This window comes from Pteropus alecto, unplaced genomic scaffold (assembly GCF_000325575.1).
Source record: "Pteropus alecto unplaced genomic scaffold, ASM32557v1 scaffold76, whole genome shotgun sequence".
NCBI lineage: Eukaryota > Metazoa > Chordata > Mammalia > Chiroptera > Pteropodidae > Pteropus > Pteropus alecto.
In genome coordinates, this window is record NW_006443138.1 from 30,873,291 (window position 1) to 30,893,324 (window position 20,034).

The window sequence follows — 20,034 nt, forward strand, 5'->3', positions numbered from 1 at the left end:
AACATAGGAGGACCCAAATATATAAAGCAAATACTGATGAACATAAAGGGAGAAATTGATAGCAATACAGTAACTGTAGGAGACTTTAACACTCTGTTGACATCAGTGGATGGATGATCTAGATAGAAAATCAACAAGAAAACAGCAGCTAAAATGACATATTATACCAGATAAATTTTTTTAATATTTTTAGAATGTTTCACTCCAAAGCAGTAGAATGTACATTTGAGAGCACATGGAATTAAAATTACATTGAGCATCTTCTCTAATCAAAATGCTATGAAACTAGAAATAAACGACAAGAAGAAAACTGAAAAACAGACACATGGAGGCTAAATAACATGTTACTCTACAGTGAATGTGTTAACAATGAGGTCAAAAAAGAAATCAAAATATACCTTGAGACAAATGAAAATAAAAACACAAAAACCTCCTGAAATCTGTGGGACACAGTGAAAGCAGTTCTAAGAGGGAAGTTCATAGAAATATAAGTCTATCTTAAGAAACAAGAAAAATATCGACTTCTCTTGCTCAGGCCCACTTCCATGTCTGGAAGTGTAGTTTCACTTCTAATAAAGCTCTTCTTTTCTGCTGTAAAGAGAAGAGGAGGGGAAGGGAGGGGAGGGGAGGGGAGGGGAGGAGAGAGAAGAGAAGAGAAACAGGAAACAAATATCTCAAACGAACAGCCTAATCATACGCTAAGAGGAACTATAAAAAGAAGAACAAACAAAGCCCAAAATGAGTAGAAGGAAAAACAACAATAAAAATCAGAGCCGAAATAAACAACTAGAGCCTTAAAAAAAAAAAAAAGTATAAAATATTGATGAAACTGAGAACCAGTCCTTTGAAAAGATAAACAAAATTGATAAACCAGACTCATCAAGAAAATGATAAATATATTTGATAAACCAGACTTATTTAACAAGACTAATCAAGAAAAAGAGAGGACCCAAATAAATAAAACCAGAAATGAAAGTGGAGAGTGACAACTGAGGCCACAGAAATACAAAGGGTTATAAAAAATCACTACAAGCAACTATATGCCAATGAACTGGACAATCTGGAAGATGGAAAAATTCCTAGAATTATACAATCTCCTGAGTCAAGAAGAAACAGAAAATCTGAACAGACCAATAACTAAGGAAATCAATGCAGTAATCCAAAAACTTCCAAAAAACAAAAGTCCTGGACCAGACTTCACGGGTAAATTTACCAAACATTCAAAGAATTAACACCTATCCTCAAACTATTTCAAAATGTGGAGGAGAGAAGGCAAGCAAGCTCATTTTATGAGGCCAACATTACCCTGATTCCAAAACCAGACAAAGATGTTACCAAAAAAAGAAAATTATAGGCCTATAACATTCTTGATGAACATAGGTGCAAAAATCCTCAACAAAACATTAGCAAACCAAATTCAGCAACACATTGAAAAGATTATACACCGTGATCAAGTGGGATTCATTCCTGGGATGCAAGGTTGGTTCAATATCAATTAATATGATACACTACATAAACAAAATAAAGGATGAAAATAACATGATTATATCAATAGATGTAGAAAAGCATTTGACAAAATCTAGCATCTATTTATGATAAAAACGCAGTAAAGTGGCAACGAAAGGAACATACCTCAACATAATAAAGGCCATTTATGACAAAACCACAGCTAATATCATAATGGTAAAAAGCTAAAAGTGTTTCCTTCAGATCAGGAATAAGACAAGGATGTCCATTTTTACCACTTTTATTCATCATAATTTTGGAAGGCTTAGCCACAATAATCAGACAAGAAAAAGAAATAAAAGGCATCCAAATTGAAGAGAAAGAAGTAAAATAGTCATTGTTTGCAGATGGCATGAAACTATATAGAGAGAACCCTAAAGATTCCACCAAAAACTATAAGAACTGACAAATTAATTAAGTAAAGTAGCAGGATACAAAATTAATATTCAGAAATCGATTGCATTGCTATACACCATTAACAAACTATCAGAAAAAGAAATTTTTTTAAAATCCCACTTATAATTTCATCTAATAAGTACCTAGGAATATATTTAACCAAGGAGGCAAAATACCTGTACTCAGAAAATTATAAGACTTTAAAGAAAGGAACTGAACAAGATACAAATAAATGAAAGGCTATACCGTGCTCATGAACAGGAAGAATTAACATCATTAAAATGTCCATACTACCCAAAGCAATCTACAGATTCAATAATTCCTAACAAAATACCAATGGCATTTGTCACAGAACTAGAACAAATAATTCTAAAATTTATACAGAACCACAAAATACCCTGAATAGCCACAGCAATTTTGAGAAAGAAGGAGAAAATTGGAGGTATCAGGCCACCTGATATCAAACTACACTCCAAGGCTATAATAATCAAAACAGCATGGTAGTGGCATAAAAACAGACACATAGATCAATGGAACAGAACATAGAGCCCCAAAATAAACCCATACCTATATGGTCATTTAATCTATGACAAGGGAGGCAAGAATATACAATGATAAACATAGTCTCTTCAATGAATGGTGTTGGGAAAACTGGACAGATTTGTGCAAAAAAAAAAAAAAATGAAACTAGACCAGTTCTTACACTGTATACAAGAATAAACTCAAAATGTATTAAAGACTTAAATGTAAGACCTGAACTCATAAAACTCCTAGAAGAATACCTAGGCAATAAACTCTCTGACGTTGCTCTTAGTAATATTTTTTCTGCTACGTATTCTTGGGCAGGGGAAACAAAAAAGAAAATAAACAAATGGGACTGCATCAAACTAAAATGTTTCTGCACAACAAAGGAAACCATCAACAAAACAAAAAGACAACCTGCTGAGTGGGAGAAAATATTTGCCAATGGTACATTCGATAAGAGGTTAATATACAAAATATATAAAAACTCAAATAACTTAACACCAAAAAAACAAATAATCCAATTAAAAAATAGGCAGAGGACCTGAAGAGACATTTCTCCAAGACGGACATACAGATGGCCAATAGACATATGAAAAGATGCTCAATGTCATTAACCATTAGAGAAATGCAAATTATCACCTCACACCTGGAAAACAGTATGAGGTTCCGTAAAAAATTAAAAATAGAACTATCTATGACCCAGCAATTCCACTTCTGGGTATTTATCCAAAGAAATCCAAAACACTAATTTGTAAAGGTATATGCACCCCTACGTTCACTGCAGCATTGTTTACAATATTGGAAGCAATCTAAGTACCCATTAATAGATGACCAGATAAAGATGTGGTACAAAAATACAATGGAATATTACTCAGCCATAAAAAAGAATGTAATCTTACCATTTACAACAACATGGATGAACCCAGAGGGTATTACGCTAAGTGAAATAAGTCTGACAGAGAAAGACAAATACCATATGATTTTACTTATATGTGGAATCTAAAAAAAAAAAAACAAAATAAACAAAACAGAACAAACTCATAGATATAGAGAACAAAGTGATAGTTGCCAGATGGAAAGGGGTTTGGGGGACTGGGAGAAAAGGTGAAGGAATTAAGATGTACATACCATTTGTTAGTTATAAAACAGTCATGGGGATGTAAAGTACAATATTATAGTCGATAATATTGTAATTACTATGTATGGTGGCAGGTGGGTACTAGGTTTATCAGGGGGACTTCATAAGTTATATAAATGTCTAACCACTATGCTGTACACCTGAAAATAATACAATATTGAATGTCAACTGTAATTGAAAAATAAAAAAGAAAGTTTACTGTGATATAAATCAGACCTTGTGTTTTGACTCTCAGTGAACCTGCTTAAGAAGACTATTACCACTACCCACAAACCCTAGAAACAGCATTGAGAGTCTCTGAGATCACGTGGTTGTACCTCATTTGTCCAAAAAATATTTATTGAGTCTCTGTGTACCAAACACTGTTCTAGGCACTGGGTACATAGCAACACTTGGCTCTGATTCACCCCTAAAATGCTCTGCTACACAAGTCCAAGCTTGCACAGGGTAAAGCCTCACCCACAGGGTGTGGTCTACCCACAAGCCCAGCTGAGGCTCAAAGAGGGCCTCACTAGGCCCTGCACACATTGTGTGCAAAGATGTCCAGCCCGGGATGAGAGTCAAAGATGGCACCCAGCAGCTCCAACTGTGAGGCTCTGTGCCTGGTAGGGTTTGTGTGAGCCCAGCATGGTCACATATTTATGATAGGAGGTACAGCTGAAGGTGCTGAGACCTCAGGTCCCACCTTGCTGAGACCAGTTCAGAACTAGATGAGTTTTTCAGGACAGTAAGCATCTTTCCAAGGCCTTCTTATCTAGGGAGAAGGGGCAGAAGCAGCAGTGGCCTCAGTCTCTGGCACTCTCTGCTAAGACTTGTACAAGCCCCTTAAATGTGGCTGTGTCAGCTGCTAGAAGAAAGCAAATGAGAATTGTTTGGGGGATGGAAGAAAAGCATGTATCCACAGACTGGATGCTGAGACCATCCAGCTCAGATTGACTCTTGTGCCATTGTGGGCACCCTGGAGTCATTTTGTTAATTTTCTATTGCTATGTCACAAATTCCAACAACCTTAGTAGTTAAAACAATTTAATATATTATCTCACAGTTTCTGTGGATCAGGAGCCTAGGCATGGGTCCTCTGCTCATGGTCTCACATAAGTGAAATCTATGGAAAACCTGAGCTGTGTTCTCCTCATCTTCAGGCTTGACTGGGGAAGAATCCACTTCAAAGTTTATTCAAGTTATTAGCAGAATTTAATTTCTTTGCAGGTGTATGACTGAGAGTCCCATTTTTCTGCTGGCTGCTAGCCAGGGGCCACTCTCAGCTCTAACAGGCTGCCTGCAGTTCCTTGCTATGCATCTCTCTCCATAGGCCCTCTCACAACATGAAAACTTACTCCTTCAAAGCCATGAAGGGAATTTTTCTCTCCAGCCTGCTAAACGGAATTTTACATAATATGTCACAATCATAGAAGTGACAACCTATTGGTTAGAAGCAAGTTACAGTTCCAGCCTGCACTCTGAAGGGAGGGATTACACAAAGGCATGGACACAAGGAGGCAGAAAATCATGCAGGCGACCTTGGAGTCTATCTGCCAGAATCAGCCTAAAGACCAAGACTATACGTGAGGAAAATCCCAGCTGCATTCCTCTAAGTGATGGCTTGAACAGCACAGACTGTACCCAGCAAGGAGGGGCTCTAGGCACTGCCCTATGCTCCACATCTCATGCCAAGCTCCTAGAGGGAATCCAAGCCTCGGGCACAGGATAGTCACTCAAATTACTCCTGGGGATGACCCACCTACATAGGATGAGGTAATTAGCTACCCCTTCTCTGTAACATTCTCATTCTGATCCCTATCTTTGCCCCTCCCCAAATGTGAAGAACTTTAGCCATATCTGGTCCAACTGCCTTGTGCTTACAGACTGCAGGATTCAGCAGGGAGCCCCAAAGCAAGGTCAGCGTACCTGAGCTGGGCTCCAATACATCTATCTCAAGATAGGTCATGTCTGGGAGTGAGACCCAGTTCTGGGCACAGTTGACCCAGTTCATTGCTTCCACAGAACCTCATCCCCACCTTGGCCACACACATTCTTTCCCCAGAGAGACTCATCTAGATTTATTCAGTCTTCCCTGGAGATTCAGGTGAGATGGCAAGACTAGAACCATACCTAGAAACTTGGGGAACCTCCCCTGCAAGTCCCACCGAGGGTTTTCCTATGGAGAAGAATTACCTCCTGTGTATTTACAACCAATACTGGAGAGGCATGGCAGAAGTCAGTCAATCCCTTCTGACTCTTTACGGTTCATAGTTCTAAGATAATGGAAACTCTTCCTTATTTGAAGATACTGGAAGAATGATATAGCAAGCTCAATGTCACAGGCTTCTGATGAGGACCAAATTAGATAACACATTGTGAAATAACACTGAAATGTTTTCAAGTGTATGCCACCCACCCCACAGTTAGACAACCTGAGCCTGGCTGTAGAGGGAGAAAACCAGAACAACAAATGTTTATTTTATAAAGGAAGAAAGCAAAGAAGGTTAGCAAGAGAAAGCTCTGCTCCAGACATGATATTTAGAGGAACATAAACTTCCTAGTGCAAGGGAGGAAAGACTTGTATTAAGAATTTCCAAACATCAGTCAAACCAAAACTTAGCACTTGATAGCCCCTTTAACAGGTAATGATGGATACTGTACATAAAGAACCCTGAGCAGAAGAGGATGACTATGAAGGACAAGGTGATGAGGGTATAGATGGACATCCGCTTCTCCATGGTCCCCCTGATCAGGCATAGGTAGGGTCCAGGGCAACTATCGGTTCTGCAGTGAATAATTGCTTGGCTCACCAGGGGCAGGTGTTGGAACATGAGAAGGAACAAAAACACACACTGTGAGCCAACCTGCAGGAGGAAGTAAAGGAGGTACAAAAGCAAAAGCATCTTCTCCTGGTGAAAGTTCAGGATTGACTTCTTTGGAGAGGGTACATGCTCCTGGATTCCCACCATGGAACCTTCCTCCACTTCACCTGCTACTGACTCCACTGACTTGACCTTGATCTGCTTATGCCGAATCTGAGCCATGAAGAATTCCATGAGGAAGAAGAGGGCCAGGAAGATGAAGAAAAAGAAATACCAAATTCCCACTACAGGACTGCTAAAACTTTTTTCAAAACACTCTATCAAACAAGGATTGGTGACATTGCCATGGCACCAGAAATCTTCGTGGATGAGGGACCAGGGCATGCGGACTACGTACACCACCACTCCGTACACAGCGATGAAGCCAAACCACAGCTGCCGCCCGATGTAGTAGCCAGATTTGTCACCAGCCACAGAGTGTAACACAGGGATCAGTCCCGCCACCGCTGCTGCAGCCATCTGCTCAGCCTCTCAAAGGACAGCGGACTCCAAGACCCGGAGAACTCCGACCACACCTCAGAAAGGGAAGCAGAGAGAACACAGGGTTAGAACGTGAGAGCAGGTACCAAGAATCCTCAACACATCCGAAAAGCCTGCTCAAGTTTTAGATGCACCACCAGCTCTCAGTTTCATATCTTTACACACAAGCAGTATTTGCATACCCATAGTGGGGTTATTCCTCTCTCTACATTTCAGCTTATGATAAAGGTTGTCCACCTCTTACCATGCCAACTGCATTACAATGACGTATGTATATCTCATCCCTCCTACTAGATTATAAGCTTCTGGAGGTCAGGAATCAAACTTTACTCATATTTACAATGCCCATATCATCCAACATAGACCATTACATATATTAAGGAACTGATAGACTTGATAAATGAATACAGAAGGGAAGGAACAAATAAATGAATTTAATAATTCTGGAAGGGTCTGGCTGTTCTAGAAGCTCTATGGCAATTTCTATACTTTGTATCTTTGCCAGGAAATTTCCTAAGACTATAGAGAAAAGGAGTAAAACATTTTCTTTTCTTTCTTGCACATGACTTCTGTTCCATCCACAGCTCTTCAGAGGGTTCCTATTACCATACTTTATTTATAATAATAATAAAAATACTGATCACTTACTGACTGCCTATATACAACAAGCTCTGTGCTGGTAGTTTGGATATATTAGCTTTACAGAAGAGTAAAACATTCAAAATCTTTTTATTAGCCCAATTTGGTTAATTGTGAGAGTTTGTCCTCTCTTGTAAATGATAATGACCAATCACTTAACTTGAGATTTAGAGTACTTAATAAATGCTTTGGGTTTTTTATTGTGGTAAATTATATATAACACAAAATTTACCATTTTGACTATTTTTAAGTGTACAGTTTTGTGGCATTAAGTATATTCACACTGCTGTGCAACTATCCCCACTATCCATCTCAGAGCTTTTTTAGCTTCCCAAAATGAAACTCTGTGTCCATTAAACACTAACTCCCATCTCCCCCCTCTCTCCAGTCCCTGGCAACCTCCACTATGCTCTCTATCTCCATGAATTCGACTGCTCTGATAAGCTCCTCTAAGAGGAGCCATATCATCTTTGTCCTTTTGTATGTGTCTTATGTCACTCACCATAATGTCTTCAAGTTTTATACAATTTGTAGATGTGTCAAAATTTCCCCTTTTTATGGCTGAATAATATTCCAATGTATGGATATACCACATTTGGTGAAGCATCCGTTCGTTGATGGACATTTGGGTTGTTCCCACCTTTTGGCTATTGTGAATAATGGGGCTATGAACATATGTATGCTTGAGTCGCTTCTTGTGAGTATATAGCCAGAAGTAAAATTTCTGGATAATATGGTAAATCTATGTTTAATTTTTGAGGACTCGCCACACTGTTTTCCATAGTGGCTGTTTCATTTTACATTCCCATCAGCAATGCACAAAGTTTCTAATTTTTCCACATCCTTGCCAACACTTGTTATTCTCTGGATTTTTTAAAAAATGCTTTGGATTTTTATTGAAAAAATTGTCACAACTAGTTATGAATTGTCACACACTAGTTGTCACAGCTAGTGCTGAAAAGTCTCTTTAAAGGGTACCTGAGACTCGGCAATACTTCTAAATTATCTTAAGCATCAGGTCACATTTGGACAGCCCGTACATAAGAACCATGAGAGCCAGCCTCCAAAGTAAGCTAGCAGATGCAGGACTGCCCAGCCATCCCACCAAAGAAGGTGGATGATCAAGAACAAAAGCTAAAAGGGCATGTGGGGACACTAGAACCGATACATATACTGAGCACTCTGCTATCAACTGACAGTGCATTCATTACCTCGTTTATTCCTTAGAATAACCTTATAAGATAAATATTCTCAATTTCCAGATAAGAAAACTGAGATTTAGAATGGTTAAGAAACTCCCCCACAATTACTTCACCCGCTTCCAAGCTCATGGGCCTGAGATGACAGGGAAGAAAGGGGGGAAGCCACAGGGGGGCCCCCCACACTCACCTGCCAACTCTCGTGATAAATGAAACAGTTGGTGTCTAGGCCCACGGCTCTTTGCTTTTTTTCCTTCAATGACAGCTTCGTGGCTGAATCCCAGTTAGCTCAAATTGAAGAGCCAAATCTCCAGTAATAGGTGTTGAACAGTGACTAAAACCCCAGGTTTTCACTGCAGCAGCTGAGTTTCTACAGGAATGTATTCTGTCTAGACTATTTATGTCCTGCTTTGTTGTCACAGCTCTGAAGCCCCCACTTTTTCTTTCCTTTCCTACTGAAGGCCTCTGCTCATCAGGAAACCTCCCCTTCTCACCAACTGCTCCTCTCTTTAGAATCTCCCAGCTAGCTGCCCCATTGGCTAAGCTACCTGCTCGTTATCACTCTCAGAAAAGCAGTATAAGAGAACTTCCAGATCAGGTCTCCTATAGTTTAGAAAGAAGGGTTTTTATGGTATCAGGAGACTGCTCTGAAGGTTGAGCCAGGGCCCTGGTGATATTCCTGTCAAACTCTGTCTTTTTCCTTCTGTCTGTTCCTGGATTCAGATGCTATAATAGTCTGAACTTGGAACAGAGTACCAGCAGATTCAACAAGGAGTGTCTGGTACTTTTCCAATTCTTTTCAAATCTCCAACCCCTCTCTCCTACACTCCCATCTCATTTAAACTGAATAAACAGAAATCACCAACCAGGGAACTCCCTCATTTTCCGAGTGAGTCCCAGATCCCATCCTTAGTCCTTTCTGGGGACCCTGCCCCATTAGTCAGCCCCTCTCTCCCTGAATCCTCAATTTCTGCCTCTTTATAGAATTTTTCCCACCACCGTCCTGTTGCCACTGTCTAGCTTCTCTAGTCTTCCTCACAGCCAAGCTCCTTGACAGACGAGCTCATCTACATGGGCTGTCTCCATCTCCTTGCCTCTGGGTACACTTTCATCCCCTCCCATGTAGGGAAGTCAGCATCTCCATCTTCATTAGATAAGAATGACTAATTCGCTGTTTTCCTTTGCCTTGCCTGATATCTCAGAACTACATTTTCAATTACAGTAATTCTATTAGGCTAAGTTCACAGTATATTTATTTTTCTTTCCTGATATTTTTTATTGTAATTTTACAGTTTGATACCAAAAGACATACTGTAAGCTACCATATATTCTTTGGAGCTAAAATTTGTAGATAGACAAAAAAAAGAAAGAAACACCTGGATCAATTTGTGTTCAATTCAAGAACGATTTCAAAAGAACGGTTATCTAAATTTGGTCAAACATATGAAAAAAAAAACCAGTATGCAGTCATTTAACTCTAAATCTTCAGTGCTTGGCATTAAGTAGATCTCAACAAATTCTTGTATAATGTGTGAATGAAAGATACAAAACCAAGAGAAGGGAAAACTGCAAAAATCTATGTGCTTGGTAAACACAACATTGCTTCATTCTGTATGCTTACTATCAGCTACTAGAAAGTATATAGAAAAGTAAAAATAGATAAAACATTGAAATAGTGGAGTTGTATGTGAATCTACTTTTCATTTGTTTTACTATTATTACAATGAATAAAAACTGGAGTGGGGATGTGCTAGAGCTCTCTGTAATACAATTATACATTTCATTGCTTAATCTGGTAGAAAATGTAGTTTGGGTTAGCTATTGCTGTGAATCAAACCATTTCAAAACCTAGTAACCTAAAACAGCAATGACTTATTTATTTCTAATGACTGTGGGTCGGAAGTTTGAGCAGGGCCTAGGTGGCCAGTTCTTCTCTTCGGATCTGGGGTATCTCATGAAGTTTCAGTCAGATGGCAGCTGGGCTGAGCCGGAAGGTTTAAGAAGGCTTCACTCACATGTCACATGTCCAGCTTCCAGGCATGGCCTCTCTCACTGCATGTGCTGCCTCATCTCTTAGTATTTTATCTCAACTTTTTTTACTGCATGGCAGCTGGCTTCCCAGTGAGCATAAAAGCAGAAACTATTCTTGCCTCTTAGGCGCTAGCCTCAGAAGCTACACGATGTCACTTCTGCCATCTTGAACCCACAGAGAAGGAAATAGATCCAACCCTGATGAGGTAAGAGGCAAGGTCTCGCATAAAAAATTATACAAGATGGGAGATACAGTTGTGGTTGCCTTTGGAAACTTATGCTACTGGGTGTTTAAGTGATGTTTCATTCCCAAATTTACAAAGAAAGCTTCGTTAAGCCACTCCTACTGAGCAGGCAGCCTGGTGTAATAGACTCTAAGAATAGTGGTGCATAAAACCCTGAGTGTTCTTTTTAATCATCTCAATTGATATGAACAAAGAAATTAGCAGCAGCAGTCTTGAGCAGATGTGAGGGTAATCGGAGGCACATCCAGAGGCACTGAGCCTGGCTACAATGGGACTCTTTACGAGGGGCTGCTAACCTAATCTTCTCAATATGGGCTCCTGAACTTTGACCACAATCCCCTAAAAATGATAGGAAGTCACTGAAACATTTCAAGTAGGGAAGCAACATGACCTATTTTATATTTTATATAACCAGCCTGTCTGTGGTATGAGTGTATTAGATTGAATGGAGACAACAGACCAGAGACTGTTAATATCTAAGCCATAAAGGGCGGAGGCCTGAACCAACAGGAAGTGGGGACATATGGTGTCTGATTGAATGTAAGCAGTTAGGGAGAATGTGGCATCAAGAAATGAGAACCCTAGGTTGTTATTAAACAGCTAATTTAAGCATAAAGAGAAGTGTAGCAAAATATTGGTAATATAGAGTAGGGGTGTGCTATTAACTTTTAGTTCTTCACCAAGGATCTAGGGGGTATCTTTGTCTTGGTTTGTTCATATCTTTTTTCATCAGCTGGATTCTCTGTAACCTACTTGAACTCTTCTATGAACCACATCAAAAATATTACCATATTCAGAGCATAATCTATGTCTTGCAACTCTCAAAACAGTCTGCTATGGGCTGAATTGTGCACCCCCCACCACCACCAATTTATATGATGAAGTCCTAACCCCGCTGCATGACCGTATTTGGAGATGGGGCCCATAAGAAGGTAATAAAGGTTCAATGAGATCATAAGGGTAAGCCTTAATCTGATAGGACTGGAGTCCTTATATGAAGAGGAAGAAACCCAAGAGCTTGCTCTCTTTCCATGCACCCACAGAGATGAGGCCATGTGAGGACACAGCAAGAAGGTAGCCATCTACAAGCCAGGAAGAGAAGCCTCACCAGAAACCAAGCCTGCCAACACCTTGATCTTAGACCTCTGGCTTCTAGAACTGTTAGAAAATGAATTTTGTTTTTTAGACCACCAAGTGGCATTTGATAAGGCATCTGTGTTATTTCGTTAGGGCAGCCCCAACAGACCAACATAGTCTTAACAGGTAGATATTGTCATTCCCATTTATAGATGAGGATAAGGCTCAGAATTTGACTAAGATTCCATGGGCCGTAGCAGCTCACCCTCTGCACTCCAGTGGAGGTTTCCTTACATCACCCTTTTGTTTTTGCAGAGAATTGTCTGGGCTAATCCAGGAAGTACCAAGTCTTTACCAACCCTATTTCCAAGACCCTAGCTGCCAGTCTCTGTGTCAGCTTACTGTGCAGACCCATAGAATGATGGAACTTTAAGACCTGCTCTGAAAAATTATCCAGACAGGCTTCCCAGTCTCAGAGGTACAGAGATCTGCTACACCACTCTGTCCTCCTGCAATAGCAAAGGGGGTCATATAAGTCATCTATAAACTTCTCTGTGGGAAAAGAGCTACTTGCTGGCTGTATGTGATTTCATTGGACACTCCATCACCTCATTACCTTTTGGAACCACAATGTTGCTAATTTTAAAGAGGAGTCTTTTCTGATTTAATTGTTTCTCGTTATCTTCACCTAAGCTACCTAAGCTTCTAATAGCCTTGTTTTAAGTATAGGTGGACAAGGGCCCTCCTGAAGTAACTTCTGATGTTTTAATGTGAACCAGATTAAATTGCTTATTTTGCAGATCAAAAATGATTGAGTATCAGCAATTTCATAAACACAGTTGGCCCTCATTCCTTCCCCCTCTCTCTCATTTGGTAACTTCTGGGTGCCCACGACTCATGCCGATCTCTGATGGCCCTGGGTCGCTAACTGCTTCCTACCACTCAGCACAGCAGTATCCCAGTTCTGCACAGAGATGGAGCCTTAGAGAACAATGCACAAAGGAGAGACTATGGCCATAGAGGTAGAAGGAGGCTGCAGGAACCAGGTGGCAGAGGATTTAAAAGGATCTAACTTAGTGGGTTCCCCGCTCTCCTACCACAACCATGGAACTTTAGAGTGCCTCCAGAAGGGACAAGGAAGGCACTGGGAGTCCAAATACCCTCACCACTGCTATCCTGGCCTCATGAACAGCCTTTGTACAGCCTGGGTACTGGTTTGATAACATAATGAAGGGAAAACAACCATGTCACAGTTCTCATTAAAACCAGCTCAGATTTTGTGGCTGGCAGGTCCCATTTGGCAGATGCTGGCAGGATTTTGTCAGAAAAATCTTGTGGTTCAAGACAAAAACAAGGAAAGTTCAAGATGAGCAAAAGCCTGCCATGCCTTGTCACAGAGTTGGCCTGATAAGGCCCTCAACATGTCCTACCGTGGGCTGGACTAGACCCAAAGGGTTAGATGAGATGAAGTTTAAGGGGCAGGGAGGGGCTGTGGTTCAGGCTGGCCTTCCCTAGGGTGCTCCTTGCTGATTGTAACAGGCTGCTAGCTACAAGGATATCAGCAGGGGTGCTCTCCACATTCGGGATGGAGCTTTCTATGAATTGGTCCATTGATTAGCATACCCAGCCTGGGAGAACTAAATGCCAATAGCACTTTCAAGGAATCGGGACAACCCATGAGCCTAGCGCTGGGAGTTTAGGGCAGTTTATAGTGCTATGACCTCCCCATTTAAAAGAGACATTCTCTTAGAATTTTCCAGCTCTCCTTCAATCCAGTCTTTAGTTGGACTCTACCTCCCTAACTCGCTGATCTGGTGACAATTACAGAAGGCAGGATGGGTGAGCTCAGGGGAAGTTTGAGAAGGGAAATGCTAGGAATGAAAAGTCTCCAGCCCAGCTTCAGGAAAAAGTGATACTGGTAATGAGTAGGAGGAAACAGAGGCAGTGGGTAAAACCCAGCACCTGTGGCTGAGGCAACAACATGTTTGTGAAAAAGAGAAAGAAGGAAGAGGGCCATCTATATTCCTAGGGCCTCCAGCCAAGACTATAAATGCACAAGTACATACACTGCCGGGGTAAGGCCCTTGCCTCACCACCACCAAGAGATGGAAGCTCACTTGAGATATTAATAAAGTAGGCTAAGAGGAGGAAAGCAATGTCCCATGGGCTCTGGGGATGAGAACCAGGTTTCCCAGGCAACATCCATCATCTCAAGAAGAGTTTTGATAAAAGGTGTTTCAGAAGACATCGCCTCACTCCCTCACTCCCAAGGTCCACACATGAGCCTGAGCCAAGAAGGGTGACTGCCACAGAAGCAGACCAGTCAAAAAGCAGCAGTGAAGCTGAGTGAGGTGGTACCAGTTTTCAGTGTCAGAGTGGAGGCCCATACTGTGTGTGGTGAGGAAGGCACTCTGAAAACCCATAAGTTGCCCCACCCATCAGAGGTGGTTAACACTCATCAATACCACCTTGTTGAAAACACAAAGAAGTAGAGTTCTCTATGGCAGCAGTCCCCAACCTCTTTTGCACCAGAGACCAGTGCTCCTGTGAATCTAATGCCTGATGATCTGAGGTGGAGCTGAGGCGGTGATGCTAGTGTTGGGGAGTGGCTGCAAATACAGATGAAGCTTTGCTGGCTCACTCGCCACTCACTATTTGCTGTGTGGCCCGGTTCCTAACAGGCCATGGACTGGTACCAGTCCGCAGGCTGGGGGTTGGGGACCCCTGCTCTATGGTATCTCCAGGCCCTAGAGGAGCTGAATAAGTAAGTAAATAAGTAACAACTTACTTGGGCCAAGAAAGATTTTGAAAATTATGTATTTCACAGTGCCTTGGCTTGAATTAAATAACATCTTGCCCAGAAATAGACCAGGTCACCAAGACTCAGGACTATGACCAGAGGGTATACTCTAACAAATAAAGGGCCAGGACAGTAAATTGGTGTTCTCTGAAACAGTAGCCAAGAGGAAATCATAACCCAAATATCTATGGAAATTCCAGGGCCATCACAGTGAAGATGACAGAGTGCTTGGGGCCTAGAAGACCCAGAGGTGGATCATCAAGGAGAATTCCCTGTGGGATAGGAGCTGTGGTGAAACTAAAGACTTAACCAATACCCTGAACTTAATTGCCAGTCAGTTGTCGCCTAATAAAGATATACGCTTGAGCCACTGAAATGTTCAGGTGGATCATCTCACCTGGAGGATTTCTGGTTTATAAAGAATCACGACATTGAAAGCACGTTACCATGTAGCTTGTGCATGAGATCATGATCCAGCATCCTAAGATAAAGCAGTGACAGTGCCAAGACACATCTTGGATGTTGTTCTACCCTTATAATGCATCCACGAGGCCAGGACCCATATGGGCCTTCGCCTGACCAATGGTATGTACAGGTCTCATATCTATGTAGTACGAGTGAGCAACAATGTATGAGAACTGTGTGGTACATATGCATACAATATACCATAACTGAGAGAGACTATTTTCACATGATCGCTGTCGTGTGTAAGAGGATACTGCAGCTCTAATTGTAGGGATCCTTACCAATGACCAAGGATTAGCATATGAGAAAAACAGAGCTAATGCTCTAATGAAAGAACTCATGTAACTATCCTTGACGTGCAGGACTGGCCCTCCTTCAGACACAACCTGGACTTTCTGCCCATTATACCATCTATAGGAGGTAGCAGAAAGAAATATAAGATGGAAAAGACTTCCGGATAAGCAAATACACAGCACCACCCCCAATCTAAGCCAGAGGACATACTGTCTACCAAAACACGGAACTGCATACAGGAGTTATCAACTGGAAAAGGTGAATATCTTCACTTCAACCTTTCCATAGTGCAACTCCACATGGAGGAGTGGACATGGGACTGGATGTGGACATTACTCCATTAAGTATTTTTTTTTTTTCTTTCAGCAGCAGTGACTATGGGAACCATGAGGGTAGGGCCCAATGCCCTGTCTGAGGGAATGGTAGACTCTGGACAGACCATAGCATCCCATTATCTCAAAATTGCCTTCCCTCTAAAATAGTTTGGGCAAATCTTCTTGAACTCCAGCCCCACAAAGGAAGGATGGTGGGAGAAGATATATGCAGACCATCAGGAAGAAGTGGGAGCATTTTATCATGACCAGCTCTAAAGCCATGGCCTATGGAAACAGAAGTTTTGAAAGCACAGCCTCTGGCAGATGCTGCCATCCTACCCTTTTCCCATAGTACTAGAATTATTACCTGGGCTCATAGGAGCTCTGAATAAGCCTCTCTTATAGCCCAAAACATTCTAGTCAAGGGGACGTGAGTAGGAGTGAGGTGTGCACCTTCCAGGTCGTACCTTCAAATGGAAAGGGCTCTCCCTCCCCTGTTTCTTTCCCCGTCTGAACTGCCATCTCCAGATGGAGACAAAGACATTCCCCGATGGATAGTGGAATAAAAAAATAGAGGGAGCCTGAATTTTTACTTGTAAAAAAAATACAATGTTTTCTCTTTTGTTTTAAACAATTTTTAATATTTTCAATTACAGCTCATATACAATATTATGTTAATTTCAGCTGTACAACATAGTAATTAGACATATATATAACTTATGAGTTGATCATCCTGATAAATCTGGTACCCATCTGACACCATATGTAGGTATTACAATATTATTTACTATATTCCTTATGCTATACTTTACATCTCCATGACTATTTTGTAACTATCAATTTGTACCTCTTAATTCCTCCCTTTTTTCACCCACTCTCCCAACCCCCTTCCCATCTGCCAAACATGAAAATGCTCTGTAAATGAGTTTGTTTGTTTTGTTTATTTTATTCTTTAGATTCCACATGTAAGTGGAATCATATGGCATTTATCTTTCTCTGTCTGACTTCCTCCACTCAGTACAATACCCTTTAGGTCCATCCATGTTGTTACAGATGACAAGATTTCATTTTGTAAGATGGCAAGATTGTAAATAATGCTACAATGAACATATGGATTGGTACGTCCCTTCAAAGAATTATTTTGGGTTTCTTCAGATAAATGTCCAGAAATGGGATTACTAGGTCCTTCTTTGCCTTTGTTTTAAAGTTTATTTTGGTGACGTCAGAAACATGGCGGAGTGAGAGACGTCTTCAGATCTCTCCCTGTGAAACAACAATAAGGTGAACATCGAAAACTCAACAAAAAACACACAAACTGCACACCAGCATGTCTAAGTGTGGGATACACACATAAGAGCTAACACAGGTCAGAACACCAGGAGTCGGGCGGTAGACTAGAAGAAACAAAGAAGCCGCCTCTCCCAGCCGGAGCTCGCTGCAGGAGGAGGGGGAGGAAAAAAGGTGCGGCGAGTTCCCTGAACAGCCCTGCCTGGGAGAGCTGTGAGTTCCATGCAGCTAGTGGCAGCGCCCAGGCATCAAGGCAGGAAGCAGAAAAGTGGAACAGCAGAGAAATAACAGTTGATTATTACCAGCAGTGGTTGCAAAACGCGAGGCTGAGCCATAGCCCTTATCCCCCAAACCAGAGGGCACTCCCCATGTCCTCTAAGATGGAACACTGCGGGGCCCCGGGGGAATCTGAACAAAAACTACCAAAACTGTCACTAACATTGCCAGGGACTGAGACTGAGGGTAGCGAGTGTGATTGAATATAATAATTAAAAAAAAAAAAAAAGCCATTATTAAGACTTTACATAAAGCAGGGATCCAAGAGGATCAGATGCCACCTACTGGAAACCAAAAGAAAAGCACTTTCTTTGCAACAGGCCAAAGAGAGACCTTTATATAATAAATCTTTCTGGAGAAAAAAAAAAAAGCAGAATACACTTCCATTAATGCCCTGGTGGAGAAATAGTCCATTAAACACCATGAACATCAAGGTGACAAGGCAGCTCAGAAAGAAAGATAAAAATCTCCAGAAAATAACCTTAAAGATATAGAAATATGCGACTTAAATGACAGAGAATTCAGGATGGTACTTCTAAAAAAAAAGACACGATAATATCCAAAAAAAAAAACTCATACCAACAATTTCAGGACTTGAAAAAACAACTAGATGAGCACAATGAGTTTTTTAGAATGGACATTGAAACCCTGAAAAAGAACCAAATAGAACTTCTGGAGATGAAGAACACACTGCAAGAGATGAAAATAAAATAGACAGGTTGGGAAATAGAGTTGACCAAATGGAGAAAAGGATCAGTGATATCGAAGACAGAAATACAGAAATAAGTTGGAAGAAGATAAAAACCAAAGAATGAAAAATAATGAAAGAGAATTATAAGAACTAGCTGATAGCATCAGGAGAGGAAACATAAGAATAATGGGCATTATCAAAGGCAAGGAAAAGGAGCAAGGACTAGAAGGACTTTTCAGACAAATAGTGGATGAGAATTTCCCAAATCTAAGGAATGAGCTGGAGCTTGGAATTCAAGAAGTCAACAGAACACTCCAATTATTTCAACCCAAAAAGGCCTTCTCCAAGACACATTGTACTAAAATTATCAAAAATCAATGACAAAGAAAGAATTTTCAGGGCAGCCAGGGAAAAGACAACGGTAACCTATAAAGAAAATCCATTAGATTATTGTCAGACTTCTCACCACAAACCTTAAAAGCCAGAAAAGGAGTGAAATCAAATTTTCAAACTATTAAATGAAAGGAACTACCAGCCAAGTATAATGTACCCAGCAAAGCTCTCCTTTAGATATGAAGGAGAAATAAAGACCTTTCCAGACATACAAAAATTGAGGGACTTCTCCACTATGAGGCCTGCATTACATGAAATACTGAAAGGGGTCAGCTCACCTAAAACAAAATAACAACAAAAAATACATAACTAGGAATAAGGCGACTAGCAGGCAGATAGAAGCAGCGGAGTGCAACTCTTACTAAGAACAGGTCATTATAAGCTTAAACAATAAGAAGAGAATTGCTATAGCAAAGTAGTAATAAATGTTCAGCATACATAGGGACAAATTGAGACAACAATGATAGAAAAGGGGAGGACTGAAAGATCCAAATTCATAAAGAGGAATGGAGATAAGGTGCACGTGGAAGAAAATGGACTACTATGTACGTATAACTATCCTCTACATATCTGTAATGGTAACAACACGCCAAAGATTCAGAATTGAAGTATATACTATAAAACAAAAAGGACCAGAGGGAAAATCCAAAAACCCAACCAAAATTTCAAAAAAATATAGACACACAAGGAAAAGGAAGCAATGGAAATACCAACCTACCAGAAAGCAAAACATAAAGTGGTTATAGGAAAACCTCATATTTCAATAATCACCCTAAATGTAAATGGACTGAACTCACCAATAAAAAGGCACAGAGTTGCAGATTGGATCAAAAAACAAAGCCCAACCGTATGCTGCCTCCAGGAGACACATCTCAGATCCAAAGACAAATATAGACTCAAAGTGAAAGGGTGGAAAATGATATTTCTAGAAAATTGCTTTCAGAGAAAAGCAAGAGTAGCAGTACTAATATCGGACAAAATCGATTTCAAAAAAAAAGGGAAAGAAAGATACTGATACAAAAAAAGAAAAATACAGACCAGTATCTCTCATGAACACAAATGTAAAAATCCTAAATAAGATACTAGTGAACAGAATACAGCAACATATTAAAAAGATTATACACCACGATCAAGTGAGCTTCATCCCAGGGGCACAGGGATCATTCGACATACACAAATTGATTAATGTGATACACAACGTAAACAAATTAAAAAATAAGAATCATGATCATATCAATAGATGCAAATACAGTAAAGTTTCTGGAAACAAAAGCAACGTTCAAATATCCATAGCATTTCTATACTCTAATAATGAAGTCTCAGAAAAAGAAGTGAAAAACATAATTCCTTTTGCAATTGCACCAAAAAGAATAAAATACCTAGGAATAAATTTAACGAAACATGTGAAGGACCT

At 40.5% G+C, this 20,034-nt stretch overlaps 1 protein-coding gene across 1 annotated transcript in view; it reads right to left on the reverse strand.

Moving 5' to 3' along the window:
* Window positions 1-5,992: 5,992 nt before the first annotated feature.
* Window positions 5,993-20,034, reverse strand: part of LOC102885292 (hypothetical protein) — a 33,004-nt gene continuing 18,962 nt past the window's right edge. The window contains exon 3 of the mRNA XM_006923904.3: window positions 5,993-6,944. Coding sequence (XP_006923966.1) covers window positions 6,148-6,888 — 741 coding nt within the window. The 5' untranslated portion in view covers window positions 6,889-6,944 and the 3' untranslated portion in view covers window positions 5,993-6,147. The remainder of the gene's footprint in view (window positions 6,945-20,034) is intronic.